This window comes from the organism of the source record quoted next, unplaced genomic scaffold (genome assembly GCF_019419815.1).
Source record: "Pyrus x bretschneideri cultivar Hongxiangsu unplaced genomic scaffold, Pyrus_bretschneideri_v1 Contig40, whole genome shotgun sequence".
NCBI classification, from domain to species: domain Eukaryota; kingdom Viridiplantae; phylum Streptophyta; class Magnoliopsida; order Rosales; family Rosaceae; genus Pyrus; species Pyrus x bretschneideri.
Genome location: NW_025999724.1, coordinates 1,794,002 through 1,809,964, shown reverse-complemented (window position 1 = coordinate 1,809,964; position 15,963 = coordinate 1,794,002). Strand labels below are relative to the sequence as shown.

At 35.5% G+C, this 15,963-nt stretch overlaps 3 protein-coding genes across 10 annotated transcripts; all 3 read right to left on the bottom strand.

The window, feature by feature from the left end:
* Nucleotides 1-189: 189 nt before the first annotated feature.
* On the bottom strand, nucleotides 190-6,366 carry LOC103929330. 8 transcript variants are annotated; one of them, XR_007251390.1, is made up of 4 exons: nucleotides 6,208-6,366; nucleotides 5,960-6,006; nucleotides 843-1,066; nucleotides 190-728 (listed from the first exon to the last, which is right to left on the bottom strand). XR_007251390.1 is itself a non-coding variant. In XM_048566051.1 (3 exons), the coding sequence occupies exons 1-3, from the start codon at nucleotides 6,233-6,235 to the stop codon at nucleotides 655-657; spliced, it is 303 nt and encodes a 100-aa protein (XP_048422008.1). In that variant the 5' UTR covers nucleotides 6,236-6,366; the 3' UTR covers nucleotides 190-654. The 8 variants fall into 8 exon arrangements, 1 of the variants encoding a protein (XP_048422008.1); XR_007251386.1 differs by having other exon boundaries at nucleotides 5,960-6,366; XR_007251389.1 differs by having other exon boundaries at nucleotides 843-6,006.
* A 3,960-nt stretch (nucleotides 6,367-10,326) lies between these two features.
* Nucleotides 10,327-10,668, bottom strand: LOC103929356 (non-specific lipid-transfer protein A-like). The gene has a single exon (XM_009338546.2). It carries the CDS (start codon nucleotides 10,666-10,668, stop codon nucleotides 10,327-10,329), a length of 342 nt encoding a protein of 113 aa, XP_009336821.2.
* A 603-nt stretch (nucleotides 10,669-11,271) lies between these two features.
* LOC103929331 (beclin-1-like protein) lies at nucleotides 11,272-15,855 on the bottom strand. Its single transcript, XM_009338514.3, has 9 exons — nucleotides 15,495-15,855; nucleotides 14,735-14,916; nucleotides 14,459-14,629; nucleotides 13,705-13,829; nucleotides 13,509-13,557; nucleotides 12,855-13,013; nucleotides 12,568-12,725; nucleotides 11,975-12,124; nucleotides 11,272-11,673 (listed from the first exon to the last, which is right to left on the bottom strand). Exons 1-9 carry the CDS (start codon nucleotides 15,628-15,630, stop codon nucleotides 11,433-11,435), a joined length of 1,371 nt encoding a protein of 456 aa, XP_009336789.2. The 5' UTR covers nucleotides 15,631-15,855; the 3' UTR covers nucleotides 11,272-11,432.
* Nucleotides 15,856-15,963: the final 108 nt, after the last annotated feature.

The following is a 15,963-nucleotide window of genomic DNA, read 5'->3' as shown; positions in this document are numbered from 1 at the left end:
GAACCAAAATAACAAATGTACCCTCAATTAGAAATTTTTTACTTCAGGACCACTCATCCAAAGTAAATATCCCGTCAGCAAGATATAACCACCCTTCCCGGTTTCCCACTCATCCAAACCAAGGATATAGGAGTGATTAAAACTAATTAACTCTTCTGCATGTCATGGAATACTTCCCACAAAAAAGGGTAATCAATAAGGATAAGCGGTTCATTTATGAGCAAGAAAACAAAGAAAACGAACCTAACACTTGAATATAGGAGTTTAGGATCTATGTTGCACAGACAGAGACACGAATACGGCAACCCGAGACACACAGCAGGATGAGAGCTCAAATGTATTTTGTATTAATGCAGACAAATGCATCCTACTGGTCATACAATCTCTAAAAGTACTACCTAAATGGTAGGTAGGCAACGGAGGTGTGACGTTTGGAGTTGTCATTTGCGTCATTCCTCGGAATGAAGGCATAATGGCAATAAAACAACCCTTTTATCACTATCCATAGACAGATCACACATAGATTATTGCATTAGACAATATTTGAAATATGCACCTTTAGTTTTTCATTGAGAAAATCAGTCTCACCAAGCACTTTCCTTCTCTCACCCTCCAAGCATTTGAGACAGGCTTCGTATGCTTTAGTGTCCCTATTCACATCTTCAATCTCCTTGTCAAAGGACTCATCCATTGCCTTTCCAGACTGGCTTGGATTGTCTGCTTCAGCACTACAAACCGAATAAACCATGTCTCGCACACATTATTGCACCGGGCCATCAAGAAACCATTAACCCTGCATAAAATCACAAACTCAAATGTCTGTTGAAGTATAAGCTTTGTACCTGTCCAATTTGACGTAAGCGTTTAAGTTGCTCGCATGCAACTCACATGACCTACTAGTTGAGGTGTGAGCTAGCAACAGCTATTTTTGCTCACACTTCCAGTATGTTTAGCATAACCGAATCGAAGAGAATCCAGCACAGATTTCTCCTTGAAGTTTCACACTTTGCTTCTTCCTTCTTCATCTCTGCTCTCTGAAACGAGCTCATCACATTCTCTGTGATTTCTAGAAATTGAAACCAACTAGAATTACAGTAAATCAATCCTAAAAACACTAACAAGTAACAATGTCGACAAACAATAGCCAACTCAAGAAATCGTATATTTAGTACACGCAATGTGATTCTAGTCAAATGATACGCTTATTTGGATCGATTAGTCAACTTAGCTCTTCACAGGAACAAGTCCCATTTCTAACTCAAACTATTTGCTCAACAAATTAGCACTTCATGGCAAAACTTAAAGCCTATAACAGCATAATTAAGGTTTTCGAGCCACAATCAAAACTTTAAAAGTTCAAGAGAACAACACTTTGGCTTAACTAAATCAAAACCCAACCCATTTCAACTATAAATTTTCCCCTCAAGGAAAAACATTTTGCAATCTCACCCATTTGAAACTTCAATTCAAAGCCCCAGAGAGTTGCGACACTTCTGGCAGACATATTTGGGGACGATAATTGAGAAGTATGTGGCAGAGGATTATTTGAAAGATGTGGCGAAGAAGGGCAAAGATGGAACTGGGCTGGGAAGTATGTGGCCAAGAATAGGGAGGGTTTAGGGAGAAGTTGGACATACCTACCCCAAATTACATACAAATTCCAGAGTGGTCACGGAATATTTACATACAATTGGAGTTGACAATTTGCAGAAAGAACTCACCTAATCCATATTTTTATATGCAAGGGAGAATAGGTAGGAGTTCGGTCAATAACGGAACAGTGCCCCAAAAAAACATAGAATTGAACAAACAAAAATACAGGAAATGAAACCAACCAAAAATATGAAAATAGCAACCAAAGTTACAAATCAACCAACCAAATTAAACAAAGAAAATGAAAATAGCATGCACATACCCACACCCGGCTTACATACCAATAAACCTAAAAAGCTCAGTATTTAAGCATCTTACTTGTCTCAAAACAAAAACAACTTATTCTGAATCTCTCTGATAACCAATTTCCTCGGACAAACAAAATGCCTTGCTTCATCACGCTTTTCCAATGCCGTATGAAATCTTTCAATACGTACAACAATCACCATTTGTATTTTGCACATTCAATCTTGAGTTTGCGGACACCAATTTGAGGCTGCTACTTCCACCACACATGGTCTTTGGCCGAGTAACACAACCAACCCCTTCGCAACGCTAATATGCACTAGCCTAGTTTTCAGCACTTATAGCCTTATAGGTAACATAAAACAAAAGTTGAAATTAAAAATTAAATTTTATCTATTCTTCCCTCCCCTTGCTATTTTGTAGTTTCGTATATAGTGAGTGTTTGTTTCTCTACCATGTATTTGGGCTACACTTTTCTTTCTCTCATCACTCGTAGGTACAGAGTTTGGATAAAACCGCTTTGGGGCAAGTCCTTCTTGGCATTTCTCTCCACACACACATCTATATACATACATACATACATACATACATATATACATATATATATACATATATATGATTTTAGTCTTGTTTGTCTTTTGTCATTTTATTGTTCTTTTTTTTTCAGCAACATTTTAATGTGATTTATCGTTTCAGATGAGTCAAAATAATGAACTGAAAGAAATTTGTCAATATTTTGGCCAAACCTGAATGTGAGGAGCACATATATGTATTTCTAGCAAGTAGGATATAACAAGCACGCATTATGTTCCGATGACATATTTTCTCACACACACTATTCTCAACATGCACATAGCTTATGGTTTGACTATAATGCAGATATACGGTGCCAGGCTTCTAATATCACTTTAGCTAACTTGAACAAGTCATTAGCAAATCAATAAATGGACAAACACCAACTCTGCGTTGCCAAATGGATAGTAATCAGTTGCATAGTGGTCAAATAATAACTTCCTGTAGAAATAAATGGTGGTTGTCCATTCGGCAATATAGAGTAGGTGTCTTTCAAGTTATTGATCTACGAATGGCTTGTTCAAATTGGCTAAACTGATATCGGGAGCCTGGTAGAACCATGGCTCGAAAAAAAATATATCTACATCATAACCAGACCATAAGCTATGAGCATATTCAAAGTACTGTGTTGGGGAAAATGTGTCCTCGGAGCATAATCCAGGCTTATTATATTTTGTTTGACAAAAAAACATATTCGTGCTACTTGTATTCGGGTTTGACCAATATATTGACAAGTTTGTTTACATCTCATGATTTTGAGTGAACTAAGACGAGAAATCACATTAGAAAGTTGCAGGAAAAAAGAAAAAGGTACAATAAAAGAACAAAAAGAAAAGACAAACAAAGATATAAGTATATATGTGAAGAAAGAAATGCCAAGGGAGGACTCACCCAAGAGATTTCATCCAACTGTATACCTACACATGTTTGTCGTTGGTGTTGTAGAGAAACAGGGATTCGGTGATTGGGAAAGAAAAGTGGGGCCCAAATGGAATCATGGAAGATGAAAGAAGCACTCACTGTATATGGAACTAAAAGGAGCAAGATAAAAAGAGCGAGGGTGAAGGAAGAAGAGACAAAACTTAATTTTTAATTTTAACTTTTATTTTTTTGTTATTATGTACCTCATAAGGGTTGAAAGCTACGCGAGAGCACAAGAGCGTTGCAAAAGGGTTCGCTACTCGGTCAAAAACCATACGTGATGAAAGTTGCACGTTCAAATTGGTTTCCACATCCAGATTGAATTTAAATTTGCAGAATACAAACGACGATTGTTGTACATACGGAAAAAATTCATGAGGAGTTGTTGCTTCATTAAGAACAACTATATTGTTAAACAAAAAAAACCTTAAAGAAGCAATGCATTTTGTTTGTCTTGGTTATCATAGAGATTCAGAAGAAGGTGTTTTTTTAAAGACAAGGATAAGGTGGTTAAATGGTTTGTAAGTTAGGTGTAGGTATGTGTATGATCTTGTCATTTTCTTTGTCTAATTCGGTTTGTTAGTTGGTAAGTTGGGGATAGGGTATGTGCATGATCTTGTTTTTTTCTTTGTTCAATCCCATGTCTTTTCGGGTGCTTTTATGTTTTTGGCTGCCCCCCAACCTGTTCTCCCTTGCATATGGATTAGATGAGTTCTTCCTGTAGATTGTGAACTTCAATTTGTATGTTAATATTTAGTGAATGTACTCTGAATTGAAGTCAGGGATTTGTTACTTTAATCCAATGCTTAAATGTGATAATGCATATTTTTAGAACGTTAAGTGATTTTAACTTTTTATCAGATTTTGTTGGCAATGTTGCTTTCAATTATAAAACCTCTGAGCATGACAGCCTGAAACTTTTACCAGACTCAACGTTTTACTGAAAGCTGCATTATCTCATCTGCAAATGCAAGTGGTTTAATCATATGGGATTGAGCAAAGTATAAGACGGTTGGGCTGAGCCCTCTTTGTCAGCACTAAAATAATATTGCTTGGAGCATGTTAAGTGAGAAACATGACACTTGACATTGCACAAATCATGACAAACAAGTCTTGCAAAAGAAAAATTGGACAAGATTTGTTGGTGAAAATTCTTTCAACCCTACTCCTGAAATCTCTGATGCAATTCAAGTGTGTCACTAAATGGTGGTATGCTTTCATCAATGACCCCAGCTTCGTTGACAAGCACCTCTCTAATTCCTATTCCTTGCAAATCAATCAATTCACTCGTGCCCTTTTGAAGCAAATGCTAGTCCCTACTAAGGAGTCGGAGGACCCCAAGGCCAAGGGTAATGGTAATGAAATTCAATCCATATTCTCAATGCTAAATTTTGACAACAATAATGATGTTGTTGGAGACTCAGACAACACCAACTATGGTGACTTATAGCTTTATTTCTGAAGGTGAGGACATCCATGTTCCTCTTTCTATGAATCTAGAGGTCGGGGACGAATCAATTGGTATTATAGGTCAATGGGATCATTTGTCTAGACCTATCTAATTCTACTATGGTGTTTTTGTGGAGTCCGGCAATTCAGGAGTTCAGGCTTCTTCCCCCACTCCTTCAGAATAATTGGCCTAGCCCACCATTTGGATCCCTCACGGTGGAAGCTCCCTACCTTCCAGCAACAGGGCGGCTCATAATTCCTCTAGGATTTGTCTATGATCCCTTATCTAAATGTTACAAAGTTGTTAGCATTGCATTTTCTGGTTCAAATTGTACGGCGAGAAAGAACATCTGATTGTTAATCCTCTCTGAGTACAAGTGTACACCTTGGAAACAGATTGTTGGAGAGAGATCAAGACCTATTCTTTAGAAACAGATACCACTTTCTTTGGTTAGGAAGCGAGCAACAAAAGGAGTTCATATCTTGCGATAACACTCGTTATGATGATGAAGGAAAGATTAGGTTAGCAATCATTTCGTTTGACATGAGTCGTGATGTATTTATACCACATGAGATCACCTACAAAGATTACCTTGACATGTGTCTTACAATGTGGAAAAAATCCATTGGCCTATATGGCTATGGTGGTATCGCTCATTGTCCCGAGTAATCATTCGAAATATGGATGATGGATGATTCTGGCGGGGCTGCTAATTATAGGGGTGGCATTGGCTATGGTGGTAGTGAGGGTGGTTCAGGTTGGGATCCCGAACCGATCCCTTTCGAGACGGGATTTCAAAAACTGAAATCGAACCGAAATTTTGGTATTCCCGAATTTGGGATTCTAATTTTCGGTACGCTTCGGGAAATAGATCAACTTCGAAGCAAGGGGTGTTCCCTCCTTTCATAGAGACATTTCACAGAGAGGTTCATACATATAAGGTTGCTTCTTTCCTCCGCCGACAAGATTAATTGACATCAATGACATGCATGCTCAGAAATTCAAGTTATTCAAATTGACAAATCCAGTTTTAGAACAATCAAAATTGCGGAAACCCAATTTTCACAAACCCTAAAAGTCAATCACGGAAAATAATTCGAGTTGTAGAAATCAAACCATAGAAATCCTCGCTGGCCGCGTGCGACGAGGTCTCCCCATGAACACTGCGTCTCGTCGTACGAATACAGGTGAGGATTTGAGACGGTGAGACCGAGACTCAGACCAAATAAAGAAAATATATAAAAAAATCGCCCTAGAAAGAAACCATTGAAAAATTGAACGAGTGGAACAAAATTGGAAGAAAAGGATTCGATGGATTGCGAGGAGGGAACATTAAAATGCAGAGGAAAAAGGAGAAATCGTACCTGCAAAGCTGTAATGGCCGATAGTCATCGCACTCGTCCTTGATAGGAGCCAGAATCCAATACCCTATCTCAACCTGCAACTGTATGGATTAATGGAGGAATCACAAGGAAGAAGATGAAGTAGCTGAGAGTATTTTTTTGTATTAATATTGTTTATTGAATATGACCGTTGGTTCACAACCTCATCGTGCGCCTCAGATACAACTCAAGCCTTCTACTAATGCCAGCTGGCAGTCTAACTTATTCGTGATTAGCTATAAGACTATTTTTAAAGAAGATGTGAAATTTTAAACATAAAATTTAAATTTTCACATCTTATGTGGCATTTTGATATCTTTTAAAGTTTTGTTCTCTAACTTATATGTCAAATTAAATTATTATTTTATAAAATAAATTATTAAACTAATTAAAATTTAATAAACAACATTTAAAATTTAATCAGTAATCTGTTCACTTTCCTTGATTGAAAAGAAGATAAAAGTAGGATAATTGCATCGGTCAACTCAACATTAATTATAATAAATGATTAAACTAATTAAAAATTAATAAAATACAATTAATAATTAATAAAAAAAACATTTGAAACTGCTATCAAATTTGACAGCAACCTCTTTTGCTGCCAATCTATGTCATCGCCATATAGGATTTGGCACTTTGGTTGGAGAATATTAGTGTGGTCTTTTTTTTTTACTGTTATAGTTGGTGTGTACATTTTGACATCTCTTTTGGAGATGTTCTAAGTGATTAGCTAAGAGCATCTCCAAAAGAGATGTCAAAATGTCAAAATCAGCAATAACAATAAAAAAAGACAGCTGCAATATTTTCCAACTGAGAAGCCAAATCTGATGTGGCATGACATGGAATAGCAGCTCTCTCCCTTACTGTTAAATTTGACAGTAGCTTCAAAGATTTTTTAATTAATTTTTAAATGTTATTTTATTAATTTTTTTTATCAGATATGCAACTCTCCTTTCTCACTCGAACCTCATAAGTGTCGCTCGTCCTTCTTCTTTCCTTTTCTCATAACCAAACCCAGAAACTAACCTCATGATCTCAACCTAAAACCCAAATGTAAGACTCCATTTCGCACTGTTGCTCAAACAAGAGCTCTCGAATCCTCACTGCAATGCCTTGGCTACGATTCGAGGAAGATCATCGCCGATAGATTGCAATCCCTCGGCTACAATTCCTCCACCTGCAAATCGAAATGGGAGAAGTTGTTGTCTTTCCCTGTCGGTAATTTAAAATCCCATACTTTCTCAGCATCCAAACAGATTTTATAAAAAATTGAAATTAAAAGGTTAAAAAAATTTTGGTTGTGGCCTTTGGATTTCAGGTGAGTTTGAGTATATCGATGTGATGGTAGAGGGTGATAGGTTGTTGATGGAGAAGAGAAGCAGGTAACAAAGATTCAAAAAATAGAGAACGAACATGATAGGAGAAGTTTAGAAAGAAGGGGCATAAAAAATAGTTTAATAAAATAAAAAGAAAAAAATAGTGTAATAAAATAATATTTAATTTGACATACTGGGTAGATAGCAAAATTTTGAAAGATGTCAAAATGCCACATAGGTTATCAAATCCAAATTTTATGTTTAAAATTTGATATCTCATTTGGAGATGCTCTAAGTGATATGGAGACTTTGGATGCGGTCCCTATTTATCAATATTATCGACAGAAACCTTGTTAGTTTTCAATTTTTAATCGAAGTCCTTGAAATTAATATGATACTTTATTTCTATGTATGTTACTATATTTTTTAAATTAAAAATTAAAAATTATAGTTAATTATATTAATGAGATTTTAAATAAAAACCCATAATTTGTGGGATTAAAATATTAAAGGTAATTTATCCAAAAGTCAATAAAAAAATTTAAAATTAAGTCATATATCAATGACATATTTTTATTTTGGACTTAAATAATGATATATTTTTATTAATTAGGCATACGTCAATGATGAATGCCATATAAGCTCTAAATCATTATAAATAGTTAGAATTTAGGGATATTTTAGTTGCGGTCCCTGGTCCCTAATTGTTATAAACTCAAACCTTATATATTTTAGATTTTTTATTCAAGTCTCTAGTCCCTAACTAGGGACCGGATACTAATTTTTCCTTTATAAAATGCATTCCTATTTTTTTTAAGTACCATTTTTTAATGTAAAATCTATTTATTTTTTAATCTAAAATGTAGCATTGCTTTTGTTTTTTAAATATAAAATGTACCCACGTTTTTAGGTAAATATACCAATTTTTTATATATAAAATATAGCCAAATTTTATTATATAAATGTACTCATTTTATAAAATAAAAAAAAATCCCTTTTTTTTTTAATATAGAATGCATCCATAATTAATAACAAGTCATTCATAATGTAGCATCTTGGAGTTTATTTTTTAATAATTAATTGGTGTTTATTAAGACCGAAAGACCTTAATCAAAATTTGAAAAAGAATAAGATTTCAATCAATGAAGTAGAAAAAATAAGGATGAGAACCTAATTTCTCATTTATATATATATATAGTACTTTGTAACTCTATAGAATAACAAGTCATTCATAATGTAGTCTCTTGGAGTTTTGTAGCCGTTTTGACATTCTTATTTAATAATATTCTATTTTGTAGTTTTGTTTGTGGCGCACACTGATATTTAACTTTTTTCTCATTTCTCACATTTTATTTCTCAAACAATTTAAATAACTACTCAACAAGCATTGTCATAAGCTCCATATATACATATATTAATACACACACATATATACATACATACATACATATACATATACATATACATATACATATATATATATATATGCACACACGTGTGATCAGTAGCTAAGCACCCAATGAAAAGAACCCAATACAGACTGCTCAAATTATGAATTAAAGCATCCCATAGTCTTGGGGCTCAAAATTCGAAGAACCCAGATCGTATTTACACGAAAGCTGAAAAGAATACAAGCAGTGACTGTATCATAGGAGGAGTTGTTACAATCAACAAAGTATTAGATTTTCCGTTGCTGTACCATATTTTCTCAGAATCCAAACAGAAAATAAGAAAACAGAAAGAGAACTATTGAAAGGCAATTACCTTTCTGAATCTTCTTAGTTCTCTTCTAGATGCGAGGAGACAGAAACTCCATCAGCAGCAGAAATGCTTCATTTTTTTCATGAATTTCCAGCAAAGCGGGTTTGAAAGGGAAGTATGATTATTTTCCCTCCTATTCCTATTCTCTTCCCTCCCCTCCTCTCACAAATTATTTTTTGTCTTCTTCTTCCTATTAAAAAATTAATACATAACGATGACGTAATTTTACCATAACCATTTAAATAAGAGGGAATGGAAAGAGAAAAAAAAAAATTAAGAGAGGAGAGAATCCTAGAAGAGAGAAAAATATGATGTTAAACGCCTTATCATGAAAATTGAAGCCTTGGTAAGCGTCGTACTATGTGCACCATGTTGTATTTTAAACGTCATTTCGTATGTAGACAATTATTTTAGTTTTATTTTTAAGAATTGTTATTGGCATTCTAAAAATCTCATTATACACTCCAGATTTTCTATATTTGGAAAGAAAAATACACTTATGAGGAGTGTAGAATAAGATTTTTAGAGTACCAATAACATTTCCTTTATTTTTTAAGAAATATAAAGATAAGGAAATAGCTGAAATGATGAAATGAAAATCTTAATTACTGAAATTATGACTTTTTGGAAAATTGTGTCAATATCTATGAGATAATGTCATCGTTATTTGATTTTGATCGTTTCAGCAACTGAAATTAATAAAATTTTCATTTTTGTCCTTTGCACAATAAAAATATAAAACAAGAATAGATATGATTCGATAATTTATAATTTAATAGGTTTTTCACATAAAAGTGGTATTATTATTCGACAATGGTACAATTTATTTTTCATAAGACCACTTTGCACGCAAAATATTAATCCCTGCATGAAAAAAGAATGGAGATAATTCAGTAACTCAAATGATTACATTAGTTGATGTGATAGTTAATGTGTTAATATATATATATAACTGACGTAACAAGTAAATATCAACGTAATGTGATCATAAAATGCGATACCTTAAGCGGTTGGAGCATATCAATTACTTTGAGCAATCAGTGTTTCTGTCAATTGGAGGGAGGACGAGGGAGATGCCACATTTCTTGGGAAGAGCCGAGACTTGAGAGGGACTATAGGTTCCAATGGTAGACAACGCTTGCTTGAGGCACAGGCAAACAGCTTCCTTGTCTGCCTTGTTATTGGCATTCACACTCAGGTTCTTGACACCCTTGCAACACGCTTCCGATGGTTTGGCGCTGGCTCCACCTTTCACGAAAGGGACGCACGGAGCCACCTCCTGTGACACCGTAGGGCATGAAGGCGCCGAGTGTGCAGTTATCGAAAGGAGTATGAGAACAGCGAAGAATCCGATTAGGCGAGACATGGCTGCTCCTTACTCTTAAGATGATCACTTAGCTAGTTCTCAAAGTTTTAATTGTAGCTGAGAGCTGTGTCTTTGCAACACACCAAGGTATTCTATATATACATGAATGTTTGAGTGTAAGCTTTTGCAGCTTCAAGTTCTTCAGCTGTTTTTATGATCATGCAAGATTCATGTCACCCAAGGTTTTATTTCCGTAACAACTAAAAATAGGAACTTTTCATGTTTTCGTTTTCATTGTAGCAGTATTCTAATATAATTTAAGTTACAAGGAGGAGCTTTCAAACTTTGACGCAAAAAGAAAGAGCGTGCTCTAGCCAGCTTAGATACGAAAGACTTACCATGTTAAACAGCCATGCAAGGAATCAGCAAAAATTGAGGAAATGTCCATTTTAGTGTTAGCAAATTGATGCCATGTATTCCATACGTTTGGTGAGACAAAATGACACCCTTCTCCATCTCCAGCGTCCCAGTCCTAATTCTAGGGATGGGCAAAAACCCGAAATTATCCACCCATATAAATTTGATAATTACGATTATGGGTACCCGTTTATTAAAATTTTTTTTGTTTATTTTTCTTTTGTAAGACTGAAATTCGACAAGTAATGCAGAAAAAAACGGCAATCCTTTGCTCTAATATTATGAATACTTCAGTTAAGAATTACAATACACTACAAACCATGCTTTTAACTGCACAAGACTAAACCACGGTGTTTCTATATACAAGTCGGTATAATATGTATTCGATACCTATGTCGTGGATTTGATTAGCTTCGGAACTCAGACTTGGAGTCGGTACTGCGTCTCGAGTACAAAGAGCCTACACCTGAGACTTCAGCATGTGAAGAAGACGCTGCTGGAGAACGAGGCTGGAAATTTGTATTCCCAACAAACCAATACAGAGCCCATTTCAAATTGTTGAGGGTGTACTTGAGAGCTTTAGTCCAATTCTCCTGCTTATTGAGGCTTTGAGTGATCGAACACGTTTCCACTTTGTCATTCTCAATCCTGCACATGAAAATGTCCAACACGGTTAACGGTTGGGAGAGAGTATCGTGACCGAAGTCTCTCCTTTTTCCTAATAGAAATGAGATAACAATGCAGAAGAAAAACTTGTCAAATGATTTAAAACTTATGTCAATGTTGCATACTTCATATGCTTTAAATCAGTTGAAAGGGTAAACAAGATAAAGTTATGGTCGTTTGTAGATGCAAATATTGTATCATTTATGAAAAAATAATATGGAGGAGAGATGGAAAATGCTTGGACACGATATAACATACTATTGGTACAGATTGCATAACTTACTTGTAGGGCAATTTAAAGCATTCTTCGAGTGGTATGTTGTTTTCTTCGTCCTTGGAATTTGCAAATTCAGCAAAGTCCTTGAGGCATGTCAAGAACAATGTCATTGCTTTGTCATAGCGAGTACTCCAGAACGAGTTCACCGGACCAAACCTAATCAACACTCAAGTTAACTAAAACACCCAACAAAATGATGAACGTAAACTCGATAGAGTCTGAATTTCAGTACACAGGTAATTCTAGAGATTCTTCCCCCCACTATACATCTACATTTGTACATTAGAAACAGATACATAGATTACACATTTATAATTAGAAACAGATACCAAGGCACTCAACATTTGGGTGATTCCAATTAAATAGTAAATTGAAATCACCACTCATGCACCATATGCAGCTAAACCAGGGGTTATCTACTGAAGTTGTATTTTAACAATAGTGAGATTCGATGAAATCAAAATATGGTAGCTCTCCAAAAAAGTCATTGGGCAATTCCCAAGCACTTTTCTCCCTTAAATTATTAGAAGTTTGGAATGCACGATGACTTTTAGGAGCGTTAAATGGTGATTAAAGTTATAGGCATAGTCTATACTTACAGCTCATAAATATTGTTGTTGTTGTCCATAATCCGAGGGTAGCTGCCCATAGGAAGTATTTTTATTCGATACTGAAACTTTGGCCGGAAATGTTGACACATTGTATGGAGAAGAAGGCAGGCTTGACCCCAGGCAGCATTTATCTCATCCCACTCAACCTAATTGTTTTCACATGGTAACCATCAATATCAGAGCCTATTTTCTGTCTCAACGTAGAAGTAAAGAGTCAATTAACTGGTCCTAAGACAAACTCAAAGGAGAAGGAAATGCGTGCTTGGCTTTCTAACCGGAATTTTAGGAAGTCGTCCAAGTCGAAAATTGTTAGTGGTACCAATTTCTCCATCATGCCCAATGGGAAAGGCATCCTTGAGCACATTAGTTCGTTTCAACAACTCTAAGTGTGCTTGTGAAACTTCAATCTTGGCCAAAATTGCATCTCTTTCTTCCTGTTAGCCAAAAATATTTTTCTTAGACACAAACGGCAATATACCCACAGGGCACCAAAGGAACAATGTTTTCTTCTAACTTGTTTAAACTTTTTTGCAAGAGCTTTATAAAAAGAGGTATCATCAATCCAGATAAAGTGGGGAAACAGACAACTCATAAAGGAGTGTTTTACTCCTATGAACATATCCATTCACAAGTTAGATATTAAGTAGAACACACGTGCACTATGCAACTCTTTTCTTTTATGAAGATGACAAAAACCAATGGCGACGAACCTCTATAGAATTAACATAAGCTACATTACGAAGAGTCGAAGACAAACATTGATATAATAATTCAATGTCAAAGAAACTTTTGAACCCACATTAAACTACACCAACCAACAGCCAGACATATCAGCACAAAGTCAGACATACAGGGCAAATGTACTTCCTAGCAGCTTGTAATGCAAAAGCTAAAGATGCAGAGGAAGTAATTGAGAAGAAGTGGCACACCTGATTCAAAATTAATTGAAACTGAAAAATATTGAACTCGTGCCAGTACCTGACACACGTTAAGCAAAATCAACAATTAGTAGTTCCCAGGTCCTCCAACAATAAGCGATGAAATCTGATACGTACTGATGCACACTTGATATTTTATCAAGTATACCAACAAATTCAACAAACAGCATGAGGAAAAGAAATTTACCGCTCCTCCAACTCCTTAAATCTGCTAGATTTTAACTCAAGTCCCTTGAGTTCATTATTTACTTCTTCATTCTGTTTCTCCATTTCTTCAATTGCTGCTTCAAGTTTTCTCTCCTCTTCCTCAATCTTAAATAGCATCCAAAGATGATCAGTGAGCATTTAGACTTTCCTTTGGAAAATTATGATACAAAATAAGCTGATATGAAAACAAACATATTTTTGAAGGTTTATTAAACAAAAGTTTTGGTATCGGTCAATTGCTGCAGGATTGTAGCCAAGCTAATATCCTGGCCTTAAATTTTTTAGAAAAAAATACCTTCACAAATATTAAGTTCCAATGAATATAAACCATTGCAAGCCTAAGATTATTCCCATATATTTGTGCCATTTTTGGATCAAACTGCATGCTCTAAACAGCAAACTAAATAATTTTTAAACTATTATGCATGTCATAGAATACTTCCCACAAAAAAGGGTAATCAATAAGGATAAGAGGTTCAGTTATGACCAAGCAAACAAAGAAAAAGAACATAACACTTGAATGTAGGATCAGAGCTCAAATGTATTTTATATTAATGCAGACAAATGCATCCTACTGGTCATGCAATCTCTAAAACAGATGTGTGACGTTTGGAGTTGTCATTCGCGTCGTTCCTCAGAATGAAGGAATAACGGCAATAAAACAAACCCTTTTTCACTATCCATAGACAGATCACACAGAGATTATTGCATTAGAAAATATTTGAAATAAGCACCTTTAGTTTTTCCCTGAGAAAATCAGTCTCACCAAGCACTTCCCTTGTCTCACCCTCCAAGCGTTTAAGACAGGCTTCGTATGCTTTAATGTCCCTATTCACATCTTCAACCTCCTTGTCAAGTTTATCAAACAATACCCTCATGCATTCAATGCATAAAGGTTGCTCAACCTGGAAATGTTAGCAGAAACCTACAGATTATAACCTACTTTTCAAAAACAATAACCGGCACCAACATATATAAAATGTCCAATTGTTTTGCATTTTGATGCATACCAGTGTTTGGGTGGTGGCAATCTCAAATGCACGATCCAGCAGAGTTATAGTAGAGTGAAACCCAGAATTGTTAGGCTGCAAAGGACCATTGGGTCCTGCTTCAGGTAACGGAAAATGGACCCCACCACCATCCGCTGAGGACTCAGATTTATAAACAACCACAAAGGACTCATCCTGCATGCCTGCATGTGTTCATCACCAAACCACTCATGATTACAAACCAAATAAACCATTTCTTGCACACATCACTGCACCGGGCCATCAACAAACCCTTAACCCCACGTAAAATCACGAACTCAAACGTCCACAAAAAACAGCCAACTCAAGAAATCGTATATTTAGTACACGCTATTCGATTCTAGTCAAATCATACGCTTATTTGGATCGATTAGTCAACTTAGCTCTTCACAACAAGGAGCACCCAGCAACAAGTCCCATTTCTAACTCAACAAATTAACACTCCATGGCAAAACTTAACGCCTACAAGAGCATAATAAAGTTTTTCGAGCCATGATAAAATCTTTAAAAGTTCAAAAGAACAACACTTAGCTTAACTAAATCAAAACCCAGCCCATTTTAATTATAAATCTGCCCCTCAACGATAAACATTTTGCAATCTCACCCGTTTGAAACTTCAATTGAAACCCCCAAGAGACTAATTGGGACTCCATATCCGATTCCCAGAACACAAATTTGGGCGATTATATGCGCACATAATAAGGATTAAGCTAAATTAATAGCGGGATTAGAGAAAACGAACCGGAGCGAGAGAAATCGTGGAAGAATTTTTCGGCGTAGGAATCGGCGCCGACGACGCAGAGATAGTTACGGCAGTTCTGGCATGCATATCTTGGGACGTTCGGATCCACCTGAAAGCTCCGACCCCTTTCGCCCATTAAATCCTTGTGAAAGTGGAAGGCTCTTGTATTATTACCGGAGACAGCTTTTTACTTGGTTTTTTTCTCTGTTTCTTGGCAGAAGAGAGATCACAACAGTCATCAGACTTCTGGTTTGTTTGTTTTTCTTAAATAAATAATTACAATCGTGGGGAAGAAATTTTTTATGATGAAAAGTGGGGAAGACGAATACTAGCTTTGTTATTGTTGCATGATGTTTTTTTAAATGCATTTATTTTATTTTTATAATTCTTTCACGCATGTAGTTTTATATAAAGAGTATTTAGTTTTATCAAAAAAAAAAACCTAAAGAGCATTTAGTGTATGATTGCA